Raw genomic sequence first — 19,108 nt, 5'->3', positions numbered from 1 at the left:
TTTTTTTGGCTTATGTTGTATCTCTTTTTATTTTCAAAATTTATTGGACCCCAAGACTTGTTCAGCATAGTGTGATGATAGTGTCACCTTGCGATTTGACAACTGTTTCTTCATTTTTGTAAGGAATTTTGCAAGTCACTTTAGATAAAAGCATCCGCTAAATGCATGAATGTCAATAACAAATGTTTGTTCTTTTTATAATTTACTGTTGATGTTATTTATACTGTTTTGACTTGTTTTATGAGTATTTTGTGTCATTCAGCATGAGCATTTAAAGGAAAAAAGTCTCAAAACGAACCCCCCCCCACGAACACATTTCCTAGCAGGAGAATAAATTTACCTTGCTTTATAAAAATAACAAAGCTCAGAAAAGTAATGTAATTTGTTTTTTCTGATAACTGTGAAACTCATCACTGACAGGGCAATGGAGAAATGACTAGAAAGATGCATGGGATTGCAGTATGGTGTCATTAGAGATCTGTCAGCTAGTATAGATGTCTTTAATGGACACTGGCTGGGAGGCCTGTTTTCTGCTGTGAGTCAGCTCAGCTAGACTTGAAGATGCACTGTTTGATGGGCTATAATCCTACACCCTGACTAAGTGACAAGATATATTATCCCAAGGCAAAGTCTGGGCTGTTGGTGTGGAAAATGCATCAACCGTCAGCGAGACTGATGCAACGAAGCTCACCGTTGTGTTTTTCTCGCTCAGCAACGTAGCCCTCTCCTATTTTACTGCTCTGAAGAGAGGGCAGAAGAGGAAGTATTACGCTCTCAGAAGGAAGACATATAGATGAAGCTATACAAAGAGCTCAAGAAAGAGTCTTAGCAGTGATGCCCAAGGACTGAAAGTGTATGTAGAGGTTTCTAAAGGATTTTCTGTTATACTGTCGCTTTCACATAAAGAGAGTTCCTAGTGCAGAATGAAAGGTCTGAAATTCAGGCGGTAAAAAAGTTAAAAATGCTTTTTAATTTATTTCCTTCAGTGGTGGTCTCAATCATTTTAAAAGGGAAAGTTTCCCTAAAAGTCCCCTTGTGGGGACTTGTGTATTTATGTATATTTATTTTTTTAATACAGTGTATGTTGTAAGACAGACCATATTTAAAGTAGCAATTGTCTTATTATCACTGTGGTGACGTGTATATCCGATTGAACTGGCTTCTGAAATTAAATTAAATTCGTCCATCGAGAACTGATTGGATCGTTTAAAGTTAAGTTTGATTAACCTGATAAGGATCACTGTGGTGTACACCACACACCCCCTCCCTTGCACGTGAGGCTGCATAAACGTCATCGTAACTTTGAAGCATTAAAGCGATACTGAAAAATACGCTCCCCTTTCACAATGAGAGGGAGAGTGTTACTGCGCCGAGTCGAAGTACTCCCAAAAGTGCTATTCCGCCATACATTATAGTTACTCTTTTTAACCCGCTTTTAAAAGTGCCACGTTTTATTTTGTGCCACCATATTTGATCGTATAACTACTCATTTTAAATAGGGAAAACGTTGATGTGTTTGGTCATTTCTAACTTCATCTCTGTACCATTGAATGAACTGGGCTAAGCTAAGTGCTACCAAAGTGTCGCCACGTGCCACAGTGCTTAAGTGCACACACTAAGATGATAGAGGTATGTATCAACTCTTCTTAGTTAAGGTAATAACATAATTTAATATGACAAAATGGAGTATCCCTTTAAATCTTCAAAATATACGGTCATGCAGCACATCGTTTGAAAGCTTAGACTCTCAGGATTCCATTAAGCGCACAGACAAAGCATAATATATAGGAGTCATAAAAATGTAATCTAGTTGGTATATACCTTAACCGTGCAGTGCCGATTTAGGATATTTACTAAGCTTCAAAAATCTTCCTTTTATCCGCTTCGGTGAAATTTGTCCAAAACAAATTGTTCATAAATCCCCAAAGGTCCAAGGAAATGGAATATCCAAACCTTTTAATCCAAAATGATTTGTTCGCCTCACAATCTTGATGTTTCTGACCGAATTACGATGTAAATACTGTAAACAATTAGTTCACTACCAGAAAATCGTTCGAGTCTCACTTCTCATTTACGATTTATTATATTTGGGTGTCACGTTTATTGTACAACGTCTGAGGAACTAATACACTTTCTTGTGGAATTTCAGTCGTTACAGAGGCTACAGATTATGAGGGCACATTCATTTTTTTTTAAATATCACAATATTCCAAAACAAATAACACTTTTTTCATTTTAATTTTGTGGCAACTTTAAATTCCTCTTTCAACACCATTGCTGAAATATGAGTTTTTCAAAGTCTCATTCTTGCGGTTTGAAATTGCCTTGGTTTCCTACGCGTCAATCACATCAACACAATTGAAGTGGAGCAGTATTTTGAGCTATAAATATTATGAATAGATGCCTAGTTTTGGTGCTGATTGCAGCACTTCTGCTTCATTTCTACTTTTGTGATGCAGTGTTAATGCTCTAACCTGTTAACATCAGCGCTAAAAAAATTGTGTTGCAAACGTGCGGTTCACATCGTGTGAAACTGGACTTAGCTGTTATGTGTCTGAAACTGCCAAATGTAGCATCTATTTACATGTATATCTATGGTCCAAAGTGGTGCAAAAGAGTGGAGGCGGAGAGTAATTTGCATATTCTTATCTATGGTTTGAGCTGTGCAATTAAGTAGAGGTGTTTTCATATTCAAAGATCTGTGTATACTAAATGAGGGGGGTACTGTTACATTAAGGTGATTTATAGCATGAAGAAAATATGTTCACAGAAAAGATTTTCACATATGCTATTAAGATGAGTTTTAAGTGATAAATTAATCGGGGGACTACAGGGAAATTTAATTTAAAAAATTTATAAGATTAAAAATGTATTTTACTTTTTTACAAATTACCCACTTGCCCGCTTTTTGACTACAGATAATAAATAGCAAGAACAATAATAATCTCCTAATTTTGTATAGAAATTTCCCAGTACTTAAGACAACAAATAATAATCTAAACAAATAAGCAAGCCGAACACATGGCATCAAACCCGTAAACAGTCATTTAAAGTGAGTCAAATAATATTGGGTATTAATAAAAAAAAGGCAGATTTAAAAAAAAAATTGGATAGGCTCCTACCAGACAAATCTTGAGATTTTGATTCATCCATGCTATAGTAGGTGTCTGTATAAAGTCTAAGGCAACTGGGTTGATAACAATAAAGCGCAACATAAACGCAAAATCTTTAGTGGGGTTATACTGTAATTGGTCTTTCTCTCTCTTGCTCCCTCTCTCTTTCTCTCTCACTCTCTTTTTCTCTCGTCGTTCTCGTGTCCTTCAGGAGCAGGTTTGTTACAGCAGGGGGCAGAATCCTCATCTCTGTGGTCCTCTACGACAGAAGGCTGCATGTCTGGCCTTGTGCTACTTTACATAGTCTCCTTATCCAACTTTTTCCAAGGTGATTCAAAGAGAGAGGGCAAAGTATTTCAAGAAAACTCAGGTGTGACAAAGTCTGGGCATAGCTAATTACCGTGAACCAGTCAGATGTCAGTTTTTTCTGAAATGTGAAGTTGGGTGTGTGATTATTCCTAACCTTTGATCACGCTCTCAGCGTGCGTCATGTCAATTTCTCCCGTAGTCATTGCATGCGCGTGAGATCCGACTTGGGGAAGTCTCGTGGGCATCTGGCTGAGTCACAGAGGCAGAATCCATTGTTGTCACACATAGAAAGGAAGCCTGTGTCATCACTGATTGGACACGGAGCTGTTGTGTCGGTCGCCGCCTTGCCTAATGTGGGTCCACGGGCCTTGAAACGTTGATGGAAAGTTTGAAACACAAACAGCCATTAGTCATAAATGCAAAATAGATTTTTCAAGCTCTTTGTTATACAACACGTTGACTACTCATATTAAAATAATTTTCCTCCACAGTAAGAGCGGTTACCTTCAAATAGATAAATTATTGAAAAAAAAACATTACCTCAGGGAGAAAGCTTTAAACTTAAAAAACATGAAAATTTAATGTCTGCATTAACTATGTCAGTAACATTAATATATCCGTCCAATTTTCAACTTCAAACTGACCCCAGACGTTTAAGGCCGCTTGAGACTAAAGCCTTATCCGATCATAAATGTTTGATCAGGCAGAAAGATTGCTTTAATGTCAACAAACCGCTTTAAACACTGCCACATTCTCTCTGACATCATGACTTTGTGCCCTACTAGAAAAAATTAAGCCACAATTATGCTGAAAGGGATGATACGTAATAAGCAAAAGCAACACATTTAAACACTTTAGATGTTCAGGAGTTTAAAATAAACAAACAAACTGATGATGTCATGGCAGAGGTTGATGATCTCAGCCCGAAGCTTGTTGTCGTAATAAAATGAGTTAAGCACAAAAACAAGCTTGAGGAAGATGGTTGATGGCAGTGTGGAAAATCGCTGAACTCTAAACGCTACCGATTCTGCCAGAAACGCTTGAATTTGTGGGTGTCGAGCAATTTGTTGCAGCCTGTTAAGGTTATGTAAGAATATATTGCTTGGTTACACAGCATAACCACTGGCCAAAACATAAGAACTATGAGCAGAGTCTTTTATTTAGTGTACTAGTTGCAAGTGTGTTAATTAAATTTTCAAAATGCTAGTATAAGTCAGTGAGGGTCAACAGTATAGCATCAATCCGTCAGTATGAAATTGCAAATTCAACTCTTTCCAAGCCAGCATTTTTTTTTAAAGTTTCCAACCACTGCCAGCATTTTTATGATTTACAGAAAATGTAATGTCTTCTATAAAATCTTATTTTAATATATAAACATACAATAAATCAAATAAGAAAACAGATCCTCTCCTTTTAAACAAACAAACAAAAACATTTCATCCTATTTTCATTTGTCTTCTTTTATTGCCTCTCAAATATAGTTTTCTTCAAAAATACCAAGTTTTGAACAAAAAGCTTTTGTAAAGGATTCATGTTGGAGATCAGTTTCAGAATGATCATCAAAACATACACATACAGTGAGGAAAATAAGTATTTGAACACCCTGCTATTTTGCAAGTTCTCCCATTTAGATATCATGGAGGGGTCTGAAATTGTCATCTTAGGTGCATGTCCACTGTGAGAGACATAATCTAAAAAAAATCACATTGTATGCTTTTTTAACTATTTATTTGTATGATACAGCTGCAAATAAGTATTTGAACACCTGAGAAAGTCAATGTTTATATTTGGTACAGAAGCCTTTGTTTGCAATTACAGAGATCAAACGTTTCCTGTAGTTTTTCACCAGGTTTGCACACACTGCAGGAGGGATTTTGTCCCACTCCTCCACACAGATCTTCTCTAGATCAGTCAGGTTTCTGGCCTGTCGCTTAGAAACATGGAGTTTGAGCTCCCTTCAAAGATTCTCTATTGGGCTGTGTGCTTCAGGTCATTGTCATGTTGGAAGACCCAGCCTCGACCCACCTTCAATGCTCTAACTGAGGGAAAGAGGTTGTTCCCCAAATTCTCGCAATACACGGCCCGGTCATCCTGTCCCATGTGCATAAAAACATCCCCAAAGCATGATGCTACCACCCCCATGCTTCACAGTAGAGATTGTGTTCTTGGGATGGTACTCATCATTCTTCCTCCAAACGCGTTTAGTGTAATTATGACCAAAAAGTTCTATTTTGGTCTCATCTGACCACATGACTTTCTCCCATGACTCCTCTGGATCATCCAAGTGGTCATTGGCAAACTTGAGACGGCCCTGGACATGTGCTGGTTCCGTGCCATGCATGATTTCAAACCATGACATCTTAGTGTATTACCAACAGTAACCTTGGAAACGGTGGTCCCAGCTCTTTTTAGGTCATTGACCAGCTCCTCCCGTGTAGTTTTGGGCTGATTTCTCACCTTTCTTAGGATCATTGAGACCCCACGAGGTGAGATCTTGCATGGAGCCCCAAACCGATTTTCTAATGATTGCTCCAACAGTGGACCTTTTTTCACCCTGCTGTTTGGCAATTTCCCTGTAGCCCTTTCCAGCCTTGTGGAGGTGTACAATTTTGTCTCTAGTGTCTTTGGACAGCTCTTAGGTCTTGGCCATGTTAGTAGTTGGATTCTTACTGATTGTATGGGGTGGACAGGTGTCTTTATGAAGCTAACGACCTCAAACAGATGCATCTAATGTAGGATAATAAATGGAGTGGAGGTGGACATTTTAAAAGCAGACTAACAGGTCTTTGAGGTTCAGAATTCTAGCGAATGGACAGGTGTTCAAATACTCATTTGCAGCTGTATCATACAAATAAATAATTAAAGAATCATGTATATATATTGTGATTTCTGGATCTTTTTTAGATTATGTGAACATGCACCTACAATGTAAATTTCAGACCCCTCAATGATTTCTAAGTGGGATAACTTGCAAAATAGCAGGGTGTTCAAATACTTATTTTCCTCACTCTATGTATTTACTGTTTTTGAATCCATGGATACTTATTATGAGTTAGGAGCGCCACATAGTGGATAATAGTAGAAATATGGATTGCTGGAAGTCAAAGCTGAATCTTTCTAGCCCCTTTTCCATGTTTACAGTACGTTCATTGTATAAAATACTAAGTAGTCAGCTAGGCTCTGTTTAAAAATAAAAATAAGTGTAGAGTTGAGTTATTTGTTTAGATGTCAAGATTTATGCAGCACTACTCTGTACTCTTACGAAAACACTGCATCGAAACGCACAGAGAATGCAAATGATGAACTCAATGCAAATCCTCAATAATTAAAATAAAACTGAATCTTCTTGTGTGATGGGATGGCCATTAGTCCCCCACTGGTCTTCTCATTAAAGTCAGTTAATGATAGTTTTACCCTCATAGGGATATTTCACACCTGTTGAGTTTGGATGATAATTAAATCCTGCCGAACAACGACTGCAGATGACTTAAGTCTTGATTTGATTTATATTGAATATATTGTCCTGCCAAGATTCAAACTAGTTTTTAAAACACAGACGTTCGTACAGTCAATATTGCTCTTCAAGTGTGTGTGTGTGTGTGTGTGTTTAACAGGTGAAGAGGAATAGTCTCTTTATCTGTATCGTCTCTTGCTTATTTATCATGGGTGACAGGCGAAACTGGAACAGTTTGTCTCTTCCGTCCGTTTTAAGAGATGTGGGTTGTCTACTGATACTTGGGATAAGTCTGATATCTCCTATCGTGTTATTTCTCAAACTCTTTTTATTTATTTATTTTCAAATAACAGCGTTTCACTCATATGTTCTGTACTTAAAGGTGCTCTAAGCGAATTCACGCGTTTTAGACCATAAAACATTTTTTGTTACATACAGCAAACATCTCCTCACTATCTGCTTGCTGCCTGTCCGCTGATCAAACTATAAAAAACGCGATCTCTGTAGACAGCCTAGGCTCCACAAACTGCAATAAATACAAAGTGGCCAAACCTACCACCAGAAATGATAACAAAGTGTTCCAGCCAATAAACGACGAGAAGGATTTGGGGGTGGGGGTTGGGCGCATTCATGAAAGCACGGAAGGGAGGGGGAGGAGTTAGCTACGCTCCGTTTGTTTGAAAACAGTTCAAACATCAACAAAAAGTGACGTCACACAGATTCGCTTAGAGCCCCTTTAAAATTATATAACAGAACGTTGTGGTCCTTACTGCTAATTGGTCAGCAGCTATGGTTTATTCACAATAAAACACACCTGTGACCAGGACTGCACGATATGAGGAAAAGCTGCGATGTGCGTTGACATTGTTTAATGTTGCGATGACGATGTGACTGGCGACAAATATTTTATATTTTTTCATGTTTTAGGGGCCGTTCACATGTTGCGCCTAAAAATGCGTGGAAAACGCTAGGCGCGTAGGTTCTTGTCACATGACCTTGTCACACAAAAACGAGCGCGTAGCACCGTATGCGTGTCGCGACCGCGTCGCTTCCATTATGAGCGCGCCTACATTTGAAATAACGCGCGCAAAAGATGCGAAATGCGAATCACCCCTTCCACAGTACCTGTGTTTGTTGCGTCATCTCTCCTTTATCCAAAATTATTCCATGATATAGCTGAAGTGCTGTTCCTTTTCATCCACAAGGCTTTCGTCAGACACCACATTTTCCTCACTCTTCTCTCCTTCCTCCACCATCGTATTTGCCAACAGACACGTCGCTACTGACACCTCACAAATCAGTCTGAGAATAGCTGAATTGGGGGTTTCCCTGATTTGCCTAATAGCATGATATGTCTTCAGGGCTAAACGTGATAGGTCAAACGTTTATTGCCCTCGCTTACCGTTTTTCCTTCATTCATCGCGTCAAGGCTGTCTGTTGCGATGTGTTCATATCGCGATGACGATGAAAATTCAATGTATCGTTCAGCCCTACCTGTGCCCAATTTGCTATTTAAATGCAGCACCCATAGAGCATTGCTTTGATACTTTCAGGCACTATATCTTCTAACAGAAGGATGGCATTTTATTTAATGGCTTTAAAAAACACTTTTTTTATAGCACAGCCGCATACTTTTTATTGTCGAACTTTTACAGTCATTCGTACATTTTGCCACTCTCAGGCTTTTCTGTTGTGACCTGTGACACATGAGATCCGTGCATTTGTTAAACTTTTTATCTAAAACAATTTTTCCATTGATGCACAGTATACACACCTATTAAGGTCTTTACACACGGTACGTTTTTCGGGCGCGTTTATCGTCGACGTTTAACGTCTCGTGACTCAAGAACGAGCGCCAATGTAAGTGCGCACACCCACGCGAAAAGCGCGACGCGCAAAAGCGTCATTTTCAGAAAAACGCCTCGGACGCGTTTTTTTGGTTTGACGCGGCGCGTTAAAAGTTGGCCGACCAATGAGATTGGCGCTTTTGTTCACGTGCCTGGCGCTGCTGAAGTTCCAGTAAAACACGACTTGGTGGCGCTCAAGCACAAAATGGTCTTGCGGAGCACGTGGAACAGGTAAACACACAAAGAAGATGCATCGAGGCTGTGGATGTTTATGAAGGTGTCGGAGTTCCTCACATCATCGACTGAATTTCGAAGGTAACATATATACATTAGAACATTACAATACATAGCTGTGTGGGCCATATGATTAGATTAAACTTTATTGTCATTACACAAGCACAAGGCAACGAAATGCAGTTAAGGTCTAACCAGAAGTGCAAAAACAGTATAAAAAGTGCAGGGTATCAATAATAATTGCATAGGTGCAGGATTATGTAATACGATGTAAACACTTACTATGTATGGGTGGTACTATGAACATAATATACAGAAATGTACAAATGGATATGTACATAATAAACTAAACAGAACAGTAGTGAAATTAATATTTAAGTAGTGCATGAATGAATTTGTATTGTAGTCAGTTAAGAGTGCAATGGCTTAAGTTATTGTGAATAGTTATTCTAATATTCAGTCCAGCAGTGCAAATGAACAGGGAGTATGAAATAGACAGTCCAGAAGTGTATTGAACAGACCAGTAGTGCAAATCTACATTATAACTGTGCAAGTAATAAAAAATTATTATTGGTGCATTACATTACGATATGTAATGCACTGACATTGAACACTTCATACCATGGCATGTTCCCTGTACACCGTGATATCACATGTTTTGTTGTTTGCATCATAGTATTTCATTGTGTGTAACTGGAACCTGTTGTACACAAACGTGGGCAATTACACTGCTTCATGTTCAAAGAAAAATATTTGGTTATTATATTCATTGCTTCTTCCGCCTATTAACCCCAAATAGCTTGGAGAAATCTAAAATGCAAGCCAAACCAATGGTGGGGTTTTAGGAGGTTAATTTCTGTTCTGTGTATAGGTAACATCTGCTGCATTTGTTCAGCCAGATAAAATACCATGAATCTAAATTACATTTGTAATCAAATATTGACCTCATGGATATCGTGGCATGGCCCTCAGTGTGAAAGACTGTTTCTGATGAAAACTAAATTTATCTTTACAGTGTTCACAGCAATATTTCTGCTAAAATGATGTGAGCAAAAGTGAGGAGGCCCCAGCAAGCACGTCTTCAGGATCATCCAGCACCAGCCGTGACAAGGTCCAATCTTAACAAAAGAAAACAGTCCGAGACGAACCTCTGGAGATGTACCTCTTATCAAAAGATGCTAATGGGAAAAAATTGAAAGCGAAGCACAGAAGAGAGAAAGAAGAGCACAGAAGGAGCGCTCTGCCAGTTTTGGGTCACACCTATAGATGTTTATTATATACCATTTTATTTTTTAATGTTTATACATTCAAGAAATACAGTTGAACATGTACATTTCATAGATATGTTTATTTGCACTACAGTTCACTTAGACTTCTATCATTGTGACTTGTTTGCTCTACAGCTCTGCCAGTTCTTGTTCACACAAATTAATGTTTATTATATACCATTTTACTTATGTATTTTAAGTGTTTATACATTTAAGAAATACATTTGAAAATGTCTAATTTCCAAATGTTGATTTGCACTACCGTTCAGTTGCACTACAGTCATTGTGACTTTTCTGGAGTGGACCAACATTTCTGAATCCTGTTTTATTTAATTTAAACTGTCATGTCTCTGATTGTTATTGCAAACTGCAGTTCATTCACAAAAATAAATGTTTGATTAAAAAACTAATTGTAAATAACGTGACATTTTGGCACTATGCTTGTACATCAGTATTGTTGACCTCTTATTGTAATAACTACATACCTAATTATTGCATCATTATATTTATAGGCAACACTTACCAATTTGCAGGAGTATTAAAATTTTTGGGCACAACAAAAATGGTGGTTCCTTGTTCTACCCACCCAACCTCTATAAAACGAGTATATTGGTTAAAATGAGAACTTAAATCTTTAGCCAAATCACAAAATACAATACATTTGGCAGGAAATTTGAGAAAATTGTTAACAGAGAAAATGCTTGTAAAAGATTTGTTAAAAGTACACACATCGGATAACCCATTACCTTATATTTTGTGAAAGAGTTTTAATTTTGATATAACGTGTTCTATCAAAAACAGTTAATTTTATCTAGAGATGCTGATATATTAACTGATGATAAAAGAATCGAATCAAATAGATTTCATTTAAAAATGTATTCAAGTTCACGGAGATATTGTTTGTACAAAGATTATATATATATTCAAGAGCCATGTTTGTTTGTTTGCCCGTTAACCAAAAATCGTATATGAATGGTTATTGACTACACGCGAGTGGCTCTCTTCTTCTGTGTGACAAGTGAGTGTCAGAACAGACGCATAACGTCTCGCAGCGCCGCCCCGTGTACCGGCATATATCTGTTTTGTATTAGGCGCCATCTAGTGTCCAGGGAGTGAAATTGCACCTCACTCGGCTCAGCGCCAGTAAAAATCGTTTGGGTGTGAAAGCAGAAAAACGTGACGTTAAACGTCGACGATAAACGCGCACGAAAAACGTCCCGGTGTGTAAAGACCTTTAAGGCCAACTATGCAGAATGCTTTCAGGGGAACGATAAATAAAAGTCTTTACAGAAAATGGCAGAAATAACTGTAACTCTACTGCTACAAAAACAACTTGCAAGGACATTGGCCATTTCTCTGATCTTGTTCCTGGAAGGCAAGCTTTCAAAATACTTATGTTTTGATGATTTGTCCAACAGCATTGAGGAGCAACTCTTCTCCTCTTTTATGGAGTTAATATGTAATTAAAGAACAAAGGGCCATTCTTGCCTAATGCTAATGCTAATGCGATGGGGCTGATGAGAAGACGTTGCTAATAGCTGTAATGCAGAACGTTGACTCACCTGAGGGAGTCTTTCACATCTGACAGATGCCAGCCCAGAACACACAGACTTCAAATGAAGCACGTGCAGGGGGCTGTCAAACTGCTAAGTAGAGGTCAGATGCATAAAAGATCAAAACTAGATGAGAGTGCCATAATCTGATAATGGCTAGATACAAGGTGATAATGGATATTATGTAGCGGGGTGACGCAGGTGACTTAATAATTAAATTAGAATACGGTATGTAGGTGTTAGTCTTTGTGTAAATGTTGAAACAGTGCTGCAACAGAAGCAAATAAAAGGCCCTGATGTTGGCAGCTTTTAGTTGCATCTTAAGGCAAGAACATTTTCAAAGATCTGATTAAAAACACTATTGCAAATTGGTGGAAATTAACTGCAGGGCGGTTTCGCAAAAAATGTATGGGCTCTGTTACAAAATCTAGTAAGCTGCCTATGTAGGCAGCATTTTAAGGCTTGCTGCAGATACAAAAGCTCCTTAATTTCATAATATGTCCTCCATTAGCTAAATTGTATGGCATTATCCTATGTATTCTTTCTATGGAATGCAATTCCACAAAGCATTGCAATGAGATGAGTTAAATTGAAATTATTCGCGATGAAAATAATTTTTAACGCACATAAATGTGTAATGTGTTTTTTTGTGGCATCTAGTGGTGGGCTTGCGAATTGCAACCAACCTCAATTTCGAAACACAATTAGAAACAATTAGAAGCTACTTTAATTGCCACAGGACAAGCATGTCGTCATCTGAGACAACGTAGGGATGAAATGCGCTCTGTAGAACAGTTTGTTCGTTTGGAGCTACTGTAGAAACACCGCGGCGACTTTCATGTAAGGAGATCCGAGGCGTATGCAGATAAAAACGGATCATTCTGAGGTAATAAAAACAATACAGTTCATTATGTAAAGTTTTATACACCACTGATAATATAGTTACGTATTACAGGGTTTCTTGGAAAAAATGTGTTAGTTAAGGTGGATGGGGACGGGGCATGGCAATCAAAGGGGCGGGGCGTACGCGCCATGATGAAAATTAAAATATTTTTATTTAAAACACTCAAATAAAACTTAATTTTGAAAAAACTATGACAGACAATGAACACATACTAGATTATTTAGTTAGTATCTAGTTTTAACAGATACTCTTTAACGGGAATAGCTGCATGATGAAGGGAAACTAAAGGGTTAATAAACACAAACTAAAGCAGATGTTGTAGAACGTATTTCGAACGATAATAGATAGCACGAAGATTGTAAAAACTGATTATTTCCCACTATAAATTTCATTATCTTAAAGGAGTGTAACTACTGTAGCATGTAAATAATGCACATAAATAAAGTGAGCAAGAGCGCTCAACAATTATATCGAATCAACAGGCACGTGAAACCTAGCTGGTTGCTTAAACAACAAAATCACCAGCTAACTTACTTTAAATTTGCAAGAATTATAGACTAATACAAAAACAGGCTTAAATTAACCCAAAACATAAGTCCACTTACAGTTCGCACGGACACATTTTATCAACTGTCTATCCTCCAGACAGTGACGGACCATTTCGGCCGCGTGGCGCGTGTACCTGCTCGCGGTGTGAAGCGCGTCCGCGCCATTCTCCGAGATGCACTTGACGTCCCTTAGTGCAGCAAAATATATATACATATTATTATTATTATTTTTTTTTTGACGAAATAGTTAAGGCGGTAGGGTTTCCCAGCTTAGGCGGGCTGCCCGAACTGCAAAGTGCTGCGGGAAACTCTATTTTACATTACATTCTCAGATCTTTCTTAAAGTCCAGCACTGCAACATTAGCTCAACCATTGGCGTGAAAGTGACGTGATTGTGGTAGCCTATACTTGAAATGGGACCTTGCATTTAACCCATCCTCATAATCAGTCACTACCTGCCGACTGTGAGAATCGAACAGACAAACTTTTGTTTACAAGCCCGACCCTCTAACCATTAGGCCATGGCAGAGTTTGGGGGAGTAACTTTCTGCTTGTTATTTTTGCTATTTCTGTTTTGTGATTCTAGAGACTGAAATTATACACTTCAACTTTAGGTAATATTAAAATCGAGACCAATCACAAGCTTGTTAAACCGAATCAAAGACGCACTGAGACACAAAATTATGATTGATGCTTAAATCTACATAATCACCACACATACAAAGCCTCCGCCAAGTAAATAACATCTTAGACATTTCCATACAAACTAACAATACAGTTCTGTTTATAGGAAACCGCATTTAACACCAGGTAGATGTCTGAGATTAGTCGGAAAGTGGCAACATTGACTTCTTTTTTTTCTGCCTAATGTTTCATAATAGTGTTTGATGCCTAGGGGCATCTAAAGTAAAGGAAATCTTGTCGTTGGAGTTGTTAAGGCACAATTTACACCCACTGCCGCAGTTCTCAGTCTGATTTCCGTTTTAAATAGCAATTTTGTGTTTTCATACTTGTACTTTTGTACTTCATGTGTGCAATGATCGATTTGTCATGCCACGCTTAGATGAACACATCAATTGACTCGTCGTCTCAAAAGACAGCATTTGAGAAATGAGTTAGGTGGAATAGTTGGGTCTTGCAGGCAAAAACTAGTTTATGCTCCTGGCTTTCAGTTCAAACACTGAGTTATAAATCCTCTACTTTAATGAGTATTAGCGGGATAAGCCCATACTTCTCTTATGCAGACTCTTAAAAAGAGTGTTATGACTCTACCATTTATGAAATCATTTGTAAAATTAAAATGGAGAAACAACTGGATGTGCATTTTTTACAATAGGCAGTACGGGTCAGAGTTTGCCTGGTTAGCATTGAATCTTGCCCATGCTGGTAGATGTCATTCCTTTGCCATCTATTGTAGATGAGAGTTTGTTTAGGGTCTTAAATTTATGTATTCGTCTGTTATCCTCTATATTATTTCACGTAATAGCTCAGGATAATAGGGCTTGTTCAGAGTATGGCCACATGAACCAGTCAGTGTTGTTGTGTTCCATAGTAATTTGTTACATGGCATTTACTGCATAACTGATTGGCTCAATCCTACTTAGTCTGCTGAACTGTGCATTCTGGAGGTTTTGTGCCGGCCAAGAAACTGCCATTGGAATGAAGGAGGATGCTAAAGGAGAACTTTCTCCTGGTACTATGGGTCGATTGTATAGATTGAGGAACAAGCGAACATATCCCCATTTCTCTGGGAGATGTTTCAGAAGATGTGTTTGTGTGATAATAATTGACAACTTTGAGATGGAGAGCCTGTAACCTGCCATGGAACAGCAAAGTGAAATTTCACTTTCCTCCTGCAACTCCAAGGACGCTCGCCACAAAAGGCTCCGAAATAAACAATGTGGTAATGAAAAATGACAACAGAAAAGACGGGCTGTGTTTACAGATCAGCTCCCCTTGAATGTGCAGTTTTCTCGTCAGAGAGGTTACCAGGAATCGAATGTGCAATTCTAATGGAGACCTCGACAGTTCTTTTGATCTTCTGTTACCGCTATACTTTTGCAAAGCATAAATGCTTAATAATAATTGTTAAAGTGCTCTGGTTTAATTCGATCTGAAGGAAGAAGAAATCGAAGCGGAGATGTAAACACTTTTTTGGAGCAGAATCAAATTGTTGTATTTAACAAATCTCACTGTGTGTTTAACTGTCAATAAGAGATTTCTATTGATTCAAATACCGTATTCTTCCTTTTGAAGGGTATTTTCAATATAAAGGGATAGATTTGGGGGTTCTGTCCTTTCAAAAATAAATGTGAGAAATTCTCTAAAATGTATTGCATTACTATAGTCTTTGATTTTGTGATCTGAGATGTTTTTTCCTTCACTTACTGATATAGATCTCCCATAGATAGGAGTTAACTATCATTCCCATTCCTCTTAACAGTCTAATTGTCTGAGTATATATAGATTAACATCCTCTTAAACCAAATAAAAGGCCTTGATGAAGCGGGTATGGCTATCCTCTCAAGCATCTCTTCAAGTGTTTTTTCTCCGTGGTAAAACTTTGCTATTCTGTCTGTGTCAAGATGCTCTTTTAATCAAGTTTAATTTGATCTCAATCTGTTCATGAATGATTGATCTATTTATTTGCCCAGATATCTACATGTGATGAAAAGACTGAAATTAACTTACTTAACCTTTAGAATTTAAGGGAGAATTGATGTTTTTTTCTTAACTCTTTTGCCCCCAGCATTTAAAAAAAGTTTGCCAGCGCCAATATTTTTCATGATTCTCACAATATAAATACAATATATCAATCGAAAAGAACAGACCCTCTCCTTTCAAACAAAAAACAGTTTCATCCTATCTTTATTATTTCTCTTGTAATCACCTTTCAAATATGGGTAGGTTTCTTCAAAAACACCAAATTTTGAGCAAAAGCTTGAAATAATTGAATTTTTGTGAAGGACTTTTGATAGAGATCCCATTCAGCGCAATCCTCAAAACATTCACTGAGTTCTTACTCTTATGCTGCGTTTACACCAACCGCGTTTCAGGCGTCAAAATTGCTTCTACCGCGCCTGTTTTGCCGCTTGAACAGTTTAAATGCATTCGCGCGTCTAGAGCGAAGTGGACGGGCGGAAAAAGCAAGCATTTGATGCACGTCAGAGGCAAAATCCGCTTCGCGTGGGAGGGGCAAGTGCTATGCGGTTGTCTGTTTGCAGGATGGCTGATGTTGATGTGCATTTATCGAGAGAGTTACCGGTTTGTATTTAGTCACCTCACTATAGGGGGAAAATAAACGGCGCGACGATAAACGTCACGTGACTCAAAGGTGAAATGCGTATTTACAACTTACCAGGTTGCCCAATGTCCTCACTGACACTCTTCCAAGCAAGGTCCTTTTTATTCCTGTCTCTATAGAAATAAGAACTTGTGTCGTATAGCTCCGGGTGACTGCTCACGGACAATATCAAGCCTTCATGCTGAATGAGTGACTCAGGCTCCTGATTAACGCGGCGTGAAAATCCGCCAAAGTTTCAACTCGGGCGTCAGCCCCAAATACGCGTCAAAGCAAAATGCACAAAAAGCACCATTCGCGCGTAAACGCCTCATCCACGCCGCGAGACCTCCGGCCGCACGTCAACGCGTCTTCACGTTCACCTAACATTGAAATCACTCGCGCTTGACGCATTTACTGCGGCTGGTGTGAACCCAGCATAACACGTGAGGCGTTACTTCTGGGTTGCATAAGTTGCGGAATTGCGGAATAGCGGTATTGCCGAAAGCCAGAAATACTCTTCATTGGCAGGAAAGGGATTTCTCTTAATTGATGAGTTAGCTCGTCAATGGTGGCGAAAGAGTTAAATTGATACTGTTATTGCTTGAAATTGAATTGTATTGTATTGCATTAAATGCAAATTTCTTTAAAACATGTTATAGGATTCTGCCGATAGACGATAGTATCGTGTATCGACGCTCTTCAGACATATTGGCAATGGCAGGCTTTCATGGCAATAGTCATGACGATAGTTGGCGAATGGTTATTATTATCATTATCATCATCATCATCATAGTTTTACATTAACATGCACATTGCAAGCTTTTCCTTGCAGGAGGGTTTGTGGGCTTCACTTTTCTCGGAGAGCTTGTAAATAGAGGATTCCTTCTAGCACCTGAAATAAATCCAGCGCGTCATGATGAGCAGCTGCGCTTTTCTCTGTTTCACGTGCAAGTGCTCTCGCATCTGTCCGCATTAAGTCTAAACATAAACTCAAGTAGTAATCCTATTGTATTTGTTCAGTTATATGCATTTCATGCGAGCTGAGGCAAACTATCACTTTTTTTTAAATTACCCACTGCATATTGGCGCCTCTCTCACTCTCACGTACGTGCAGAGAGCTGAGCTGCGCAATACATCCCTCGTGTTTAAAATATGATTGCGTTCCGCTGGACCGATGTGTTTAAAAAGGGTTGCCTTCTGCAACAGCACTAAACAAATGCATTTAATTGTTTGTATGTGCGCGTGCTTGTGCGCAGGTGCATGTTTTTAAAGTCATTAAGTAATCATGTTAAATAATCAGGATTATGATTTTTCCCATAATTGAGCAGCCCTAGCTCTGACATTTCTTTGCACTAAAGATGTTGTTAGCGCGCAGAGGGTTAAAACAAGCGAGTGCATTGTTCTTGCTCCCTGGCAAGCAGAAAATGTTACCCCCAATTTCCACCGACTGCGGAAAGTCTGCGGATCCGCTGCGGAACGGCACCAGAGTCAATCGGTTTCCATTCAAGTCAATGTGTGTATTTCCACTGACTGTGTTCCGAATCCGTCACAGCTCCGGCCATCCGCAGCCCTCCGGCACAAATACGCTGAGCTTCTATTTTTCAGCTCTGCAGGGCGGAGCCATGACTTAATCGCGTGATCATACCTGAATTTGCGAGATCTCGTGTTGTGATCTGGGCTGGTTTGTAAAAACGTCATAATTCAACGTTATAATGGGCAGAGACAGAACTAGATATTGTGCGATCATCACGTGAATTTGCGAGACCTCAAGGGTCCTCGTCACTTCAGCACGCAGCCGCTCTGCAACAAATACGGAACTGGTGGGTATTGGTGGATGGCGGAGTGCAGAGCCGTAACGCAGCGGAGCCGATCTGCAGCCGCTCCGCAGTTGGTGGAAATCGGGCGTTAGATCGGCTGTGCTTTAATGACGCGCTCAGATTAATGGCACCGGTTTTAAGAAGGTTGCGGTCATGACAGTGTTGCTCTTGTTCTTTTTTGTCCACCAATCAAGTGGCTTATTATAATAAGTAAAAAAATGAACAAATAAATAAATGAGTAAGCTACTGCCCCGCCCTCTTATACTATCGTGTATCGCCGATGCTTGGGATTGGCCGATCTCAAAATGACGCATATCGCACAACACTAACATGTTAATGAGGTCCCTTCTTGGTATTATGACCCCAAAACAGATACTTATAGATGTAACCCACTCACTAGACTTTTTGTTTTCTGACCTTCCAGGGAGCAGCTGCCGATGTCACGTTGCCTCTCCCGTGACGACGAGCTATTGGCCGGGCTGGAAGCGTTGCCGTTCAGATTGATGCAGCAGGACTGCACGGCAGTGAAGACTCTTCTGCTGCGTCTGCGCAGGACCCTGCAGGAGGTAACGTTCCACCCTGACAGCTGATTCATGAAACTGCCTGCATCATCATGTATACAATAGAACGGGTGGAAGAGAGTTCAGATGCATGCCTTATGCTTATTGTGAGGAAGACCGTCCGCTCAGTATGTTGTATAATTGTGTATCTGGGTGTTCATGCGGTATAAAATATATATTTGTGTACATTAATATTTTTATAGTTCATTTTTGTTATA

At 39.0% G+C, this 19,108-nt stretch overlaps 1 protein-coding gene across 2 annotated transcripts in view; it reads left to right on the top strand.

The window, feature by feature from the left end:
• The window catches only part of ccser1 (coiled-coil serine-rich protein 1), a 108,214-nt gene that overhangs the window by 23,073 nt on the left and 66,033 nt on the right, over positions 1 to 19,108 (top strand). For both annotated transcript variants that reach the window (XM_055167906.2, XM_055167907.2), the window contains exon 6: positions 18,755 to 18,896. In XM_055167906.2, coding sequence (XP_055023881.2) covers positions 18,755 to 18,896 — 142 coding nt within the window. The remainder of the gene's footprint in view (positions 1 to 18,754; positions 18,897 to 19,108) is intronic.

This window comes from Misgurnus anguillicaudatus, chromosome 5 (assembly GCF_027580225.2).
Source record: "Misgurnus anguillicaudatus chromosome 5, ASM2758022v2, whole genome shotgun sequence".
NCBI lineage: Eukaryota > Metazoa > Chordata > Actinopteri > Cypriniformes > Cobitidae > Misgurnus > Misgurnus anguillicaudatus.
The sequence above is the reverse complement of the archived record's forward strand: the minus strand, read 5'-3'. Positions and strand labels throughout refer to the sequence as shown.